Source organism: Myxocyprinus asiaticus, chromosome 47 (genome assembly GCF_019703515.2).
Source record: "Myxocyprinus asiaticus isolate MX2 ecotype Aquarium Trade chromosome 47, UBuf_Myxa_2, whole genome shotgun sequence".
Taxonomy (NCBI): Eukaryota; Metazoa; Chordata; class Actinopteri; order Cypriniformes; family Catostomidae; genus Myxocyprinus; species Myxocyprinus asiaticus.
Window position 1 is genome coordinate 20,732,517 of NC_059390.1, and position 16,778 is coordinate 20,749,294.

Genomic DNA, 16,778 nt, shown 5'->3' on the forward strand with positions numbered 1-16,778 from the left:
TCAAGAAACCTGCCCTATAATTACATACAGCCTTCAGGACAAATATCAACACAAAAGCAAACACAAACACACATATTGTGACCCAGACATACACTCTTGCTGCGAGCTGCCACAACTAATCTCTATCAATATCTATGTCACCAATCCAACAGACATTTCTTAGCATCTGTCCGGCTGTCACTAATTATTAATTTGATATCGGGAGGCTGTGTTCAAAAGCAAAGGCAGCTGCCTTGCTGCCTCCATACTCAGTTAGTTAGTGCCTTAAAAAACCTTCGTATGCAGGGTTTGAAATTAACACCCACCAACCTGCCAACTGCAGGTGAAAATCAACCGTGGCGGGTAAACGGCGTCAACTCACTAGCCAGTTTGACGGTTATAATTCAATATTCTATCTACCACAATGCAGGCCATGTATCTCAGTGATTCCCAGCTGGCAGTATGCGTACCCCACGGGGTGCTCATTACATCTCGATAACAGGTCAAAGGGGAGGAGGAGAGAAGAAAGTTTAGGGAGAGTGTCCACTGCGAAATTCATTTCTGCGATGAAAGGTTGTTGTCATTTCTGAATAACAGGGAGAGTGGGGCACAATATAATGCAGGGCTAGTTGTAACACATGGTTTAGAAGTTTCCACAAACACTGGTAAGACGAAACTTCATTTGTTTACTTGTTTCCATATGAACATTCTGTAGAGAAAACGAAAAGTTCATTTTACAGATGGGCTGGTTTGAGTATTTCTGTAAGTGCTGATCTCCTGGGATTTTCTCACACAACAGTCTCTAGAATTTACTCCGAATGGTGCCCAAAACAAAAATCATCCAGTGAGCGGCTGTTCTGTGGACGGAAACGCCTTGTTGATGAGAGAGGTCAACAGAGAATGGCCAGACTGGTTCGAACTGACAAAGTCTACGGTAACTCAGAAAACCGCTCTGTACAATTGTGGTGAGAAGTATACATTCTCAGAATGCTATTCTGAGATGCGGGTTGGTGCTGTTTTGGCGGCACGAGGGGGACCTACACAATATTAGACAGGTGGTTTTAATGTTGTGGCTGATCAGTATATAATTAATTTACTTCTCTGAACCACTCTGTCACAGGGCACTTTCATTCTTTCAAACAACCACCGAACTGCATGCAAAGGATTGTGAGATGATATAGACAAATATATCTATACTGCCTTCAAATATAAACCAGATGAGTACATTTCAGAAGATAAGGTATTATGCAACCACTGGATTTGAATGTATACTGCCCGATAAGGGAACATTTTGGAGGTTTCGGACATAGTCCGATTTGAGACAGATGCTTCACTTTTACTGTTTGTGTGACATCCACCAAGATCGCACCTCTTTAATATCTCTCTGGTACTTGTTGTTCATGTCTTCACTCTTGATGAGGTCTTTGCGTGCCGTCTCCAGCTCCTGCTCCACCTCAGACACACGTGAGGACAGTGAGGACATGCGCTCCTTCATCTGTGCCAGCTCATAGTTCTGCTTCTCCAGTAATTCTTGCAGCTCTACCACTTGACTGGCCTCATCACCTGACTCCATCGACCCATTAGACAACCTCTGCAACACAAACACACAATAGATTATAATTTATAATGTATAATGGGAAACTGATCAATTAAATCATGATTTTGTAAATCACTTCTTTAATTTAGTAACACTTTATTAGTGTTATCAGACTTATTGAACTTTCATAAGTCTTTCAAAAGTTATTGACAAACATTATACAATGCTTAGTTGAGATCAGTAGTTCATGTCCATTCAAAATATATATGAATCCAAGGTTCATTTCCATCTTTTTGAACGTACATTAGCTATTTTATTTTTTGAATGTTATGTAATTATATAAACATAGTGCTGCTACTAATTCTGTATGTGCTAATGAGATATTCTGAGTTATTTTGCTTTTAGGAGAGTTCTTTATAAAATATTATTTGACAATCAACTATTGTTAATTTGATTGATTTTACTATGTAACATAATTTTTGTTCCTGGGTAGTAAATGTTATTTCCTAATTGCTTATGCCTCAAAAGTATAGAAAATGGCTATTATTTCCCCTCAAACTTTGCTTTTGTGACCAGGACAGTGATATTTTGAAAATGACCTATTTCCAATGAGAAAACGGGTGAATTTGTGTCTTTTCGTTCACATGAAGTCAGATAAAAACCACATATGAATCCAAATTAACATGTATTTATACTAAAGTAATACAAAAATGACTACAAAAGATTTAGAAGTGAGTCCTTTTTCGAGATTTACGATTATACTGTAAATCACTTTCACGAATCAGCCCCCAAATGTAGTCTCCCATCATGGTCTCGTTATACTGTCCTTGGTAGTGGTGTTCAAAGTCCAGTATATCCTGATGGAAGTGCTCACCTCACTCCTCCTCCAAATACGCTCCCATATTCTCCTTGAATTTATCAAGATGAGCATCAAGGATATGGACTTTGATGGACATCCTACAGCCCATTGTGCCGTAGTTCTTCACCAGAGTCTCAACCAGCTCCACATATTTTTCGGCCTTGTGATTGCCCAGGAAGCCCCGAACCACTGCGATAAAGCTGTTCCGAGCAGCTTTCTCCTTACTAGTGAGCTTCTTGGGGAATTCACTGCACTCCAGAATCTTCTTTATCTGTGGTCTGACGAAGACAGCGGCTTTGACCTTTGCCTCAGACAGCTTAGTGAAAAAGTCTTGAAGGTACTTGAAGGCTGCCGACTCCTTATCTAGAGCTCTGACAAATTGTTTCATAAGGCCCAATTTGATGTGCAGTGGTGGCATCAGCACCTTCCGGGGGTCCACCAGTGGCTCCCACTTGACGTTGTTCCTCCCCACAGAGAACTTGGTCTGCTGTGACCAGTCCCGCCTGTGGTAGTGTGCCTTGGTGTCCCTGCTGTCCCAAAGGCAAAGACAGCAGGGAAACTTGGTAAAACCGCCTTGGAGACCAATCAGGAATGCCACCATTTTGAAGTCTCCTATGACCTCCCAGCCGTACTCATCATACTTCAAGGCATCCAGCAAGGTCTTGATATGTATCCACTTAGGCAGCTGGAACTAAACTGAACTGGTGGGCTTAAGGCCTCTGTATTTATACTACTATTTATATTACTGGAAAGTTCTAGAAAGTTCTAGAAGTTACTCCAAGTTTACTCAACAATGAATTTATCTGGAATGTTCTGGAAAATAGGTAAATTTCAAAATATCACTGTCCTGGTCACAAAAGCAGTTTGTGGGGAATAATAGCCATTTTCTATACTTTTGAGGCATAAGCAATTAGGAAATAACACTTACTACCCAGGAACCAAAAAAAAAAAAAAAAAATTCACAGTGTTTTCAGCACAAATACGTTCACTGATCAAATTCATAATTCTTAATGGTATATTAAAAACAATACACCATATTAAATAGTATTTTATATGGTGTATAACACACTATTTGGTATATTAAAAATAATATACACAATTCTTAATGGTATATTAAACAAAAATAAAAATAATATTAAACAAATGCTTTGAAATATAGCAACTGAAAATGAACTAGAGGAAAATACCAGTAATCAGTATATTTTGTTGAATTATAGTTCAAAAATATGCTACATGTCCATGGTATTTGGAGTCCTCTGTACATGTTTTGCATACAATCACCTTAACGATTAATCAGTCTATAGACCACTCATTTAAATGACAGTCGATTCTAACGATTTCTAAAAATTGACATCCCCAACATTAATCTTTTTATGGCTTAATGTATTCTGCAAGTTCATTCATTCATTCAATCATTGTCCTTTACATTAAGAACTGTGGTCTGTTTTGGATTATTAAACACCCAGCATGCTCATTTCAGTCCATTCAGTCCAACTGCATTATTTTCACAGTGTGTGACACAGAGTGTCAGCAGATCTTTCCTCTGCAGTGCCTAAAATAAAGATTTCTCTCACACTTTCACACTAAAACATGGCACGTCTTATGGCACACTAAAATTAGACTGTATTTCCAGCTTAATTTATGGTGCAGACACCAAGACAGAAGGGTGATAAAATCATTTGCAGAGCACACAAAATGTATTCTGTCAAAGCTGTGAAGCCATGAGCGATCTACACGAGTTCACCAGGAGAGATTCTGTGATCACAAACAGACTAACAAGACAAAGAATTGCCAAGAATACATTCTAGAGAGGCTGGGGGGGGGGAGAATGACTCACTTTTTCTGTCTCTTTCTCTCCCTCCAGCCCCTCTCATTTTCTCTTTCTGGGCATCTGACGGTCAGATGCTCATCCATCCATGTACACTCTTTTTTCCTTACTGCAGTAAATTTTTGTTTAATATGTACTGTTAAGAATTTGATCACTTAACATGTTTGTGCTGAAATGTATTAATCAGCAGTCAATAAGCTTACTCCATACTCCAACATGCTTAATTATTTGCTTCCTTGTTTACTTCCTTACTTTTTTCCTTCCTGCCTTATTTACTAACTTCCTTATTTACTCGCTTTCTTGCATACTTCCTTATTTACTTCCTTCGTTATTTGCTTGCTTCCTTATTTTCTCACTCTCTTCCTTATTTAATTCCTTACATCCTTGTTTACTTCCTTCCTTATTTGCTTATTTATTTCCTTACTTACTTCCTTCCTTAGTTCCTTTCTTCCTTACTTACCCACTTCCTTGCTTTCTTTCTTGCATACACCCTTTTTTACTTCCTTCTGTGATGAGGAGGAGGGTGTGGCCGGGCCGTGAGGGTGCATGGCCAGCGCTGAGTCAGCTGATCAGCGGGAGAGTAAGATAAAGGGGAGCCGGAGACGCCAGTTCGAGAGAGAGAGAGATGCACATGGCCGCTGTGTGTGTGTCTTATGTTTTATGTTGTTTTAAGTAGAGTGTACGTCATTAAAGTTTACGCTGACTGTTCTGCCGGTTCCCGCCTCCTCCTTGCCCATCCTTTACCCGTTACATTGGTGCCGAAACCCGGGAAGGATGAGGGATGCGCTGTTGTGGGGTCCACACCTCTGCTGTCCGCTAGGGGAGGAGCCGTGGCCGTCCACCGGGGGATGGAGAAGTTGCTGCCGGCTGCTGGGAGTCGGAGGAACCGCTGCCATCCGCCAGGAAGGGGAGGGGCCGTTCCGTCCACCAGGGGTCGGAGGACTTGCTGCCGTCCGCCAGAGGGCGGAGGAGTGGTTGAGGACCAGACGACAGCGTGTCCGGGGACGGGCGAGCAAGTTTTTCTTTCTCTCTCCTCTCTCTGTGTCTCCTGCTCACCCTTTCCCTCTCCCCTCTCCCTTCCCTCATCTCTCCCCCAGGTTCCCAGGAGGCAGGGTGGACTACCGGCTGGCAGAACGGCCGAAGGGCAGCATCTCCCCTCCAGAGATGGGGTGGGTGAGTAGGTCAGTCCGGATGGTGCCCCGGCCTCAATCAGGCGGGGGAGGAATGTGATGAGGAGGAGGGTGTGGCCGGGCCGTGAGGGTGCACGGCCGGCACTGTGTCAGCTGATCAGCGGGAAAGCGAGATAAAGGGGAGCCGGAGAAGCCAGTTTGAGAGAGAGAGAGAGAGAGAGAGAGAGAGAAACGCGGCTGCTGTGTGTGTGTGTGTGTGTCTTATGTTTTATGTTGTTTACGTTGACTGTTCAGCCAGTTCCCGCCTCCTCCTTGCCCATCCTTTACCTGTTACATCTTCTTTAATTTGCTTGCTTCCTTCCTTATTTACATCCTTACTTCCTTATTTACTTCCTTTCTTATTTTCTCACTTTCTTCCTAATTCAATTCCTTACTTCTTTATTTGCTTCATTATTTGCTAATTTCCTTCATTGCTTCCTCATTTTCTTTCCTTCCTTCCTTACTTCCTTCTATCCTTCCTTATTCACTTCCTTCTTTAAATTCTTACTACTTGCATACTTCTTTATTTACTTGATTCATCCTTTGCTTACATCTTTATTTTTTACATCATTCTTTATTTACTTCATTCCTTATTTGCTCACTTTCTTCCTTATTTATTTCATTACTTCCTTGCTTATTTAATTTCTTACTTATTTACTTGCTAACTTTCTTATTTACTTTCCTTACTTACATCCTTTTTTACTTACATCCTTATTATCCTACTTCCTTATTTACTTATTTCCTTCCTTATTTAATTCCTTCCTTAGCTTCTTCCTTGCTTTGTTCCTTCCTTGCTTATTCACTTCCGTCCCTACTTGTGTACTCCCTTGTTTACTTCCTACCTTCCTTATTTACTTCCTTATTTGCTTATTTCCTTCATTGTTTCCTTCTCTATTTGCTTACTTTCTCATTTACGTATTTCCTTCCTTATTTTCTTACTTCCTTATTTACCTTCTTCCTTCCTTGTTTCTTATTGGTCAGAAAAACAAAAACTAATGACCTCTGATAGGTGGGTCAGGCTCCTGCATCAGTCACTAGACTGAATATTGTCCATATTGTTACTAAATCGATCATCCATGGTGGAAGATAAACTAGGCTAACTGCAAAAACTGTAAAAGTGCCAGCCTTTCTTATACGAGGCCACACTTTACTAGCATCTCTGTCACCATGCCAACAAAGTCTAACGCCACACACAACACCTGTGAAAGTGAGAGGGGGTGGCACTTCTCTCATCCTTTTGATCCTGTATCTTTTCATCACGAGCGTGAGCCACCGCTCAGAGGAAGATTCCAGCTTAATGGCACATTGAATGTGATCTAGAAATACAGTTTGAAAGAATGAGTGCTTGTGATGACTGTACAGTGAAGGCTTTGTGATTGTACCTGTTCACAAACTGATTTGAAGTAGATTATTTCTGTCCCTTCTAGACTAAAAACTGCTTGTACGTCAAAACAACTGCATCCCAAGACTATAAATATACAGAGTTGGCATGCAAGGCACAAAATAGGGCTGTGTTCCAAAACATAATAAGCTGCCAATGTAGGCAGCATTTTAAGACATCATATGCATGCTCCTGACATATATTTATGCTGCCTTTAAAGATACCCTCGTTTGGCCAAATTCTAAGGCAGCATCATTGGTATCCTTTGTGGAGAAGACAGACATTTAATAACTGTGTGTGCAATGTGTTTTTATGTTTATTAAAATATTGTACTGTTAGCTCAGCAACTTGCTAATGGCAAACTATTAAACTATGCAAAGTGTTTTTTATGCTTACAAAAATATTGTACTGTTAGCTCAGCAGCATGCTAATGGCGAACTATTAAAAATATTTGTGAGTCGACTATCCTGTGCACTGCACAAAAAGTGGTATATGCATGATGCACAGAGTTGCTGCCTATCTAGAGCGTTCCAAATCGTTCACTTCGGAGGTTCCATTTAGGTTAAGATACTGTCTTAGAAGGCTCACTAGGTTTTGAAGGCTGGATGACTTAATTAACCCCACAAGGCAGTTCAAAGTTCTTAGATACCCACCTTGCCATGCACTTTCTGGGCATCAGTGCCCTCCAGCAAGTCTTCACCCCCCTCTCCTGATGCCACCTTCCTCTGGATGTGGGCATTCTGTTCTCTCAAGGCTACAATCTGCAAAAGAGGGATACAGAGAGACAGAGAGACAGAGAGAGAGAGAGAGAGAGCCAGAGAGTATTACTGGCAAATAATAACCAGCAATACTGATATTTGAAAAATGTATAACTATATATTACATTTCTTGCTTACAGGACACTTCATATACAAACACCTGCTTAAAAAACACTACATAACTATACTTTTACATCGTAAGAAAATGTGGGTAGTAATTGCTCATGCAAAACTCACTGCAATGATGCTATGGTTTTGTGGAAGGCTAATGCTTGGAATTATAATACTCTGTCCCTAAGTATTAGCAACAACAACAGTGATGAACCACCAATGATATGCCAAATCCTACTGGCCAAACAATACAGACATAAAACGAACATATGACCATCCTGACATAGGCTTCACTGGTCCACCAAATCCTTAAACCTGCACTTAATCAAATGCTACATCAAATAATAAACTATTAATACTTTAATGCCTTGTGCTTGCTGATGTTGTCTTTCCATTGCATTCCAGGGTTTGTTATGTGGATTAAGACGCGCATTAGCTGAGGATACACAGTTATGTGTCGCAATCTTACTGATTAATATATAATCTTGTAAATGGAAGCCTTATGCCTGTTTATCACTGGCAAGAGGTACATATTTTGAATGCCATTCTGGTGGGTAAACAATATCAACAGTAATTAGTGTTTGTGGATGACAACAATCGGTTATTACTTTTGTCAGGCAGGACGATTGCCAGGTGCCAATTTTATTTTGTAGTTGCCTTGCATTACAGCTCTGTGGAATATCCATTTGGTTTCTATCAGCAGACTTAAACCAGTTTTTCTAGCGTGGGAGGGTTATGTCCCAATGATATTCATATATAATGTTGATTGCTCATGAAACTGCATGCATTGGGAAAAACAGCATTATATATCAAGTGGAGACAGCCTAGAAGTGTTTGCTGCATACATATGGCACATTAACAGCAAGCACAAAGTAATTTTTCCATCAGTTTTTAAATGCAAACACACATTATGAAGGGCACAGACGAGACCAGCCTATCTACACTATTATCTGTGTTCATTCTGACAGGAAATTATTGGGAAGAGAGAAGAATGGGCTGAGAAAGTGTCGCAGGCCAGACTCAAACCTGCATGAGCAACATAGCTCAACGTGCCAGAAGCATGAGTGCTAGCCACTGCACCCCAGCTCTGACAACCTGTATAGGCTTAAGCAACCAAATACACAGTGAAACTGACAAGATTCATTTTCAAAAGGGTCATGCCATGCAACAACAAAAAAAAAAAAATCTAATTTCCCTTGATCTTTTGGAGATTAAACTGTTAAACGTGCAACTTTCAGCTTTGTGATGCATTAAAATATGACAGTCAATATTTACAGTACATGTGAATGACAAGTATTTTGTGTAAAGAACTTGACCCACACAGTCATGATAAGGCAATAAGGATGAATCCCATTATTTATAAATACCAGAAGAAACTACTATTATTCCAGTTTATATATAACCAGCAGTAACAGTATGCTTCTGAAGGATTCCAACATTAGGGATTTACAACTCACAAGTGTTGTTTCTCATTTCACGTGCAAAGAGGGTGTTTACATAAAAGTCTTAAAGGAACAGGCGCAAAAAAAGACATATTTAATGTTAAGGGTCAGAGAGATGGTCATAAAAAACTCAATTATGACTGCAAAAATTAAGTCCCCTTTATTTGACTCCTTTAAGTGCATTAAAACTGATCATCAGAGTGATCGACAATCCACTGCTGTCACATGACTCGAAATCTTGCGAGAAGGTGAGTTAACAACTCTGACCTCACAGGATTTCATTTGTTCCATCTTTGCGCTAACTATAGACAGTGTGGCAAATGTACTTTCAAATAACTGCATACCTCTGTGATGCCTCTTAAAATAGATAAAACAGAGAATTTGTGGATCTCCCTTCAGGATTATGGAGGGTTTAGTTCTTCGACAAGAATTAAACATGTTTCTTAAAAATTAAGTTGAAATTGCACTAACTCGTGGCTTCTACAGAAGCATAAACAATCGCTTTACAACTTAGGAGCTCATGGTAGGTTTGTTTTGAAAGGTTTCTATGTTATTGCAAAAAATCTATTTGTCTATGGAGAAATACTTCTGGAATGCTACTCTTGCACTCCATTTAGGAATTATATCCCTTATGAAAGAGTACTGTGGTTGTACCATGGTACAGTGATGGTATCAGATTTTCACCATTTTCATATACCATCATATTTACATTCTACTCCAAGGTACTTGGTACATGGTATTTCCATCATATTGTCTATTATGGGAGGTTAAATTAGACCAGAACAATCAGAAAAAAATATTAGCTGTTTTTTTTTTTTTGTCAATCCATTCCATTTGCTGTATGTCAAGAATTGGATCAGACATAAACTGGATAGGAGAATTCTGGCCCTATTTTCAAGTAAACTCACTCTAAAACTAATTTATTCTGCAGATTTGGTTTAGGTTTTTAAAAAAATAAATAAATAAAAAATAACTTTAAACCAAGACCAAAACTTTGAAGCTACATCCACCAAACTTGGCCCACACCTTCAGAATGTTCTGACTCGGGTTGCCATGACTTTTCTAACTGATTAGAATTTCGGTTTTCACACAGCGGACGATCAAATATCCCCCCAAATTCCATAGACTTACATTGATGGACTGTTCAAACAAGCCTAGACTTTTCAAATGTCCCAAAAAAAATAAATAAAAAAAATATATAAACAAACACAAAAGACCTTAATCTGCTTTAAAGGTGCTGTAAGCGATTTTAGCGTTCCAGAATTTTCAATGAGACTGAGTCACTGAATTAGCCATGCCCCCTCTTCCCAAAACCCCGCCCTCTAAAGATAATATTGAGACCAAAACCGAGCAGTAGAGCATCATGTGTTTCCATGTCTGTCAAACAGAACAGTAGCACAACAGCAACCTCAACTGACAAATACTATAAATCTGAAAACGGCAGTGAGCCTCAATGATCCGCTTCTTTGGGGGCCTGGGTAGCTCAGCAATTATTGACGCCGACTACCACACCTGGAGTCGCGAGTTCGAATCCAGGGCATGCTGAGTGACTCCAGCCAGGTCTCCTAAGCAACCAAATTAGCCTGGTTGCTAGGGAGAGTAGAGTCACATGGGGTAACCTCCTCGTGGTCACGATTAGGGGTTCTTGCTCTCAATGGGGCGCATGGTAAGTTGTGCGTGGATCGCGGAGAATAGCATGAGCCTCCACATGCTGTGAGTCTCCGCGGTGTCATGCACAGCGAGCCACATGATAAGATGCACGGATTGACTGTCTCAGAAGCGGAGACAACTGAGACTTGTCCTCTGCCACCCGGATTGAGTTGAGTAACAACGCCACCACGAGGACCAACGTGTATAGTATAGTTTATAGTCCTACACTGTCATTTAATCATTAAATGTAGTATTTCTGGACCGGCAAAAACCTGCCATAGCCCAATACCGTAAAACTGCAGTGCAAACAAATATAGCACCAGAAGTTGCTGACCGTGTCCATCAGCATATGTTCCCTAATAAAATAATCTTGTATTCCTCACACGAGTGTCTCTGAAGCAGGCGACCTGACTGATGACCACTGCCACACCAACACACACACACTGCTCTCTCCAGGCTAAAGGGCACTAGGAGATTATTCCACACCCATGTTGAGACACTCTGTCCACTGTGAGCTCAAAGGCAGAGTGACAGATAGACAGAAAAGAGAGATCTGCTTCCTTTTATTTGGTTTATTGCCGCTCGACACACATTCCTTTAATGAGGCGGCAATTAAGGGGATTCTCGCTTTTGAAGGCACGGAAAGGGGTTTGTCTGGCCTTTTTTTAGCCCTGAAAATCAAACAAACTCCACACCTTCTGACTCCACAAAGAGCCGAACTATTGAGTCACCACGCAAATGGGGGTAAATGATAAGTGGAGGCCCAATCAAAGTGAGCATGTCTGCTTTGATGTCCTTCATTTTGTCTCATCAAAGAAGAGCACATATTAGAGTGGCTGATATGTTGGTTTGTTTCAAACAGAAAACAACTACTTCATAAAAACCGGATTCATCTTGATGACGCACCTAAACGGGAAGAGTAAAACAGCTTTTGTTTTATTTTTTATTTATTCCCTTTTCTCCCAATTTGGAATGCCCAATTCCCACTACTTAGTAGGTCCTCGTGGTGGTGCAGTTACTCACCTCAATCCGGGTGGATTGAGGTGAGTCAATCTGCGCATTTTATCACGTGGCTCGTGCATGACACCATGGAGACTCACAGCATGTGGAGGCTCATGCTACTCTCTGCGATCTATGCACAAATTACCACGCGCCCCATTGAGAGCGATAACCACTAATTGTGACCATGAGGAGGTTACCCCATGTGACTCTACCCTCCCTAGCAACTAGGCCAATTTGGTTGCTTAGGAGACCTGGCTGGAGTCACTCAGCACACCCTTGATTCGAACTCGCGACTCCAGGGGTGGTTTTTACTTGTTCAGAAACTGCAGGGACTCGATGAGGACTAATATATGCGAAGAATGATGCGAATGATGATGTCACTCTATTGCTCAAATGTTGCTTTTTTATAGCGTTTATATTTAATTTAGGTTTCAACTTGTCACAAATGTGTCTCTTCTTTTTAAGACAAAAAAATAGACATACATTAAGACAAGCAAGTGACACAAAAAGTTAAAAGTTCCAGTGCTGTTTTAAGAAATAGCAGCACTCATGGAATGCAGCTTTTCTAATCAAATAAGTAGACTGAAACCAGCTGTTGTATAATAACTAGTCCTGTGAGTCGATTAAAATATTTAATCAATATTAATCACATGATTTTTTTATTAATCATGATTAATCGCAGATTTTGAAAGTGCTGAAATTTGACTCTATATACTCCTTTTTTCCAATTAAAATGCATTTAGTTCCTTCTTAAGAAAGAAATCAATATGCAACAATATAGTTTATTAACATTTTCCAAACAAATCCTTCCAGAATGTCATGACAGAAATGCACTAAATAAGCACCAATTCAAGTAACATTAAACATTTACCAAAGTGTAAGTGGGAGTTTGACTAATTGAAAGAACTAGTCCTTATAGGTTGAGTATTCTTTGAAATGAACATTAAATCTCTTAACATTCCACAGGGTTGCTGCAGAGTTTTTAAAATCAAACTTAAGACTTTTTTCAAGACCTGAACAAATAAAATTAATACCGTATCCCCATACCAAAACAAATCTACACAATCTCAAAATAAATCATGTATCACAGACAACATGGCCTTGACATTGTTTATCGGTAAAACAGAGCAGGCAATATGCAAGTTAAAAATACTCAAGCCATGTTTTCCCACATATATCACATTAAAATTGGTTTACGTGCCATTACATAAATAGATTAGAGGTCGACCGATATTGGACTGTGCTGATTCAGTAATGTGTTGAAAGAAATCCAGTTAATCTGCCAGTATTTATTTTTTATTATTTTTTTTTTAATTGGAAGCCCATATTATACTTTTAACTTTGAAATACACTGGGGACTCTTATTTTGAAATGTTTGTGCTTCACTGCTTCCTGCTGCTCAGACAAATAAGGGATATAAAATGTGCACTCCTACAATAATCTACAACATATTACAATATAAACAATTAAAAGTAAACATTGTCATATTTCATCAACACTATATCACCATCATCAACAGTTGATCATTAGTGATAGCTTGTCATAAATTTCCGATTTGGCCTAATGATTGAGAACTGCTCAGCAACAGCAGGAAACACTCACAAGCCCCTGTGTGCTTGGAAAAATACAACAGTGCCGCATTTTCACTTTAAAGGATGCAGCACATGCATTTATTTAATTAAATTGTATTCTTTTGAAGTTTGATAATCACATTAGGTCATATCACGATTCCTGTCTTTCCGCCCCCACATTTAAGACCTCTTTAAATAAAAATTAAGACTTGTTGTATCATTTAAGATATTTAAGACTTTTTATGACCTTACATTTCTGAAAACTGAATTTAAGACATTTTAAGAATTTTAGGAATCCACGGGAACCCAGTTCCTATATTGTTCGGTTATTTTTGACCTAAATCACTTTTTCTGACTTAATAAAATGGGATTCCTTCATCTGAACAGTACAAGCCTTGGTGACTTTTCCTCCACTTGCCATCTGAACACACACATACACACAAAAATGTACTTTATTCGATAAGTCTAAATGGTCGTTAAAAAAAGCAACACCTTTACTGTTCATGGTCATAATTGACCGACCATAGGAAATGAATGGGATTTTTTTTTTCACAATGTTTTTACACTTATACACACAAATATGAACTGAATGAAATTTGTTTTATTTGGTCAAAGAAAATCTATAAATCAGACACACAAACACAAACACAAACACACAAACACACTAACGTACGCACACACAAAGAACAAAGTCTGAGTCTTCAATTTTATACACTAATTGAATTTTCACTGTTTATTGCTGTATATTTCTGGTTATTACTGTTCATTTTCTTTACATTATTATTAAATTACTTTGAGTTATTCAGTTTTGATGTTTGAAACAAATGATTGGTAACAAAATGATTAGCCTGTCTTCTTTTTTTAACACCAGGTCAGGTTTGACTGCAAGCATAATGTGAATGCATTGCAAAAACTGACACTTCAAAACAGTAAAATAAATAAAATTAATGCTAAATTTTGAAAAATAATATTTTGATAATGTCTAAATATACATATCCAACTGCATAACTTGTAATAAAGTTTAGAATTACTTCACAGTAGGTGGTTAAATAGAACACTGCAGCCATCTATTGGCTATTATTGTCATAACATGATTTTCAAGTCATGTAATTTTTATTTTTTCAGCAGATGGCAGCAATCTGCCCCCAATACATGACACATTCTCATACAGTTGTGCTCACAAGTTTGCATACCCTTGGAGAATTGGTAATATATGTACCATTATTAAAGAAAACATGAGTGAGCAGGCAAAACACATTTCTTTTATTTCTTATGAGATTCATATTCAACTGTAAGTTATAACAGAATAGCACAATCATAAAACAAAACATGGCAACAAAGAAAAAAATGAAATGACCCCTGTTCAAAAGTCTGCATACCCTTAGTTCTTAATACTGTGTATTGCCCCTTTTAGCATCAATGACAGCGTGCAGTCTTTTGTAATAGTTGTCTATGAGGCCCCAAATTCTTGCAGGTGGTATAGCTGCCCATTCGTCTTGGCAAAATGCCTCCAGGTCATGCAAAGTCTTTGGTCGTCTTGCATAAACCGCATGTCTGAGATCTCCCCAGAGTGGCTCGATGATATTAAGGTCAGGAGACTGTGATGGCCACTCCAGAACCTTCACCTTTTTCTGCTGTAACCACTGGAGGGTCAACTTGGCCTTGTGCTTAGGGTCACTGTCATGCTGGAAAGTCCAAGAGTGTCCCATGAGCAGCTTTCATGCAGAAGAATGCAAATTGTCTGCCAGTATTTTCTGATAACATGCTGCATTCATCTTGCCATCAATTTTCACAAGATTCCCCATGCCTTTAGAGCTCACACCCCCCCAAAACATCCGTGAGCCACCACCAATCTTCACAGTGTGGATGGTATTCTTTTCACTATAGGCCTTGTTGACCCCTCTCCAAACATAGCGCTTATGGTTGTGACCATAAAGCTCTATTTTGGTCTCGTCACTCCAAATTACAGTGTGCCAGAAGCTGTGTGGCGTGTCAAGGTGTTGTTGGGCATATTGTAACCGGGCTTTTTTGTGGCATTGGCGCAGTAAAGGTTTCTTTCTGGCAACTCGACCATGCAGCTCATTTTTGTTCAAGTATCGTCGTATTGTGCTCCTTGAAACAACCATTCTGTCTTTTTCCAGAGCAGCCTGTATTTCTCCTGAGGTTACCTGTGGGTTTTTCTTTGTATCCTCAGCAATTCTTCTGGCAGTTGTGGCTGAAATCTTTCTTGGTCTACCTGACCTTGGCTTGGTATCATGAGATCCCCGAATTTTCCACTTCTTAATACGTGACTGAACAGTACTGACTGGCATTTTCAAGGCTTTGGATATCTTTTTATATCCTTTTCCATCTTTATAAAGTTCCATTACCTTGTTACACAGGTCTTTTGACAGTTCTTTTCTGTTCCCAATGGCTCAGTATCTAGCCTGCTCAGTGCATCCACGTGAGAGCTAACAAACTCATTGACTATTTATACACATACACTAATTGCAATTTAAAAAGCCACAGGTGTGGGAAATTAACCTTTAATTGCCATTTAAACCTGTGTGTGTATGTAAACATTTGTTCAGGGCCATTTGGGTGATTTCTGTTATCATAATGATTTAAAAAGGAGCCAAACAACTATGTGATAATAAATGGCTTCATATGATCACTATCCTTAAATAAAAGACAGTTGTTTTTTTTTTTGCATGATCAGTAATATTTTCAAAATCAATGCCAAAATTTCACAATTTCTGCCAGGGTATGCAAACTTTTGAGCACAACTGCATATTCTTCATGTTTCAGCTCATAGAAGTGTGGGTTTTTACTTAAGTGAAGTTGTATAAATGTGCTTATTTGCATATACAAATGAATGGTGAAACTGAAAAATATTTATGACAATAAGATCGAAAAAACATAAAATCCCAAAAGTAGTGCATCATTTTATTTTATGTTTTACTTCAGGGAAGAAGAAATGTCATAATTTCTTTAAAAAAAAAATAAAGTTACACCTGTACTTCTTCCGGTCTAAAATGACCATGAACATTAAAGTAAGCCACCCTTCTTTATCAAAATAGCAGGTTTAAACCTTAATCCTCCAATAATTGGCCGGCAGTCAGTGCCTATCCTCTTAGCTAAAGCAATCGTGACGCTGCATTCAAATTATTCACGTCAAGGAGTCAATGCACCACTCAACATCATCATCAAGTGATGCAGTGAGCTCCACATGAAAAGCACTGCAGACAATATCTGCTTTTAGCTGGCACTGCCCACATAATGATACCTTGTATGAACTGTCCGTTAATCATCATCAGCTAACACTTTGAAAGGTCTGAATTTAGGTCCTAATAATATTTATTAAGCCTTTATTTTATAATTAATTATTCTAAATAACCTTTATTTGAATTAAATATTGGTATGCAGTTGATTTGATTAATTCATCGTCTCATCATGTAATTAATTTGATTAAAAATCGTAATCAATGGACAGCCCAACTTTTAACCGAAAAC

At 39.0% G+C, this 16,778-nt stretch overlaps 1 protein-coding gene across 3 annotated transcripts in view; it reads right to left on the bottom strand.

Moving 5' to 3' along the window:
• The window catches only part of ppfia2 (PTPRF interacting protein alpha 2), a 218,355-nt gene that overhangs the window by 40,142 nt on the left and 161,435 nt on the right, over positions 1-16,778 (bottom strand). For all 3 annotated transcript variants that reach the window (XM_051691158.1, XM_051691157.1, XM_051691159.1), the window contains 2 exons: positions 7,407-7,514; positions 1,349-1,570 (listed from right to left, as the gene is read on the bottom strand). In XM_051691158.1, the coding sequence (XP_051547118.1) occupies positions 1,349-1,570; positions 7,407-7,514 (330 nt within the window). The remainder of the gene's footprint in view (positions 1-1,348; positions 1,571-7,406; positions 7,515-16,778) is intronic.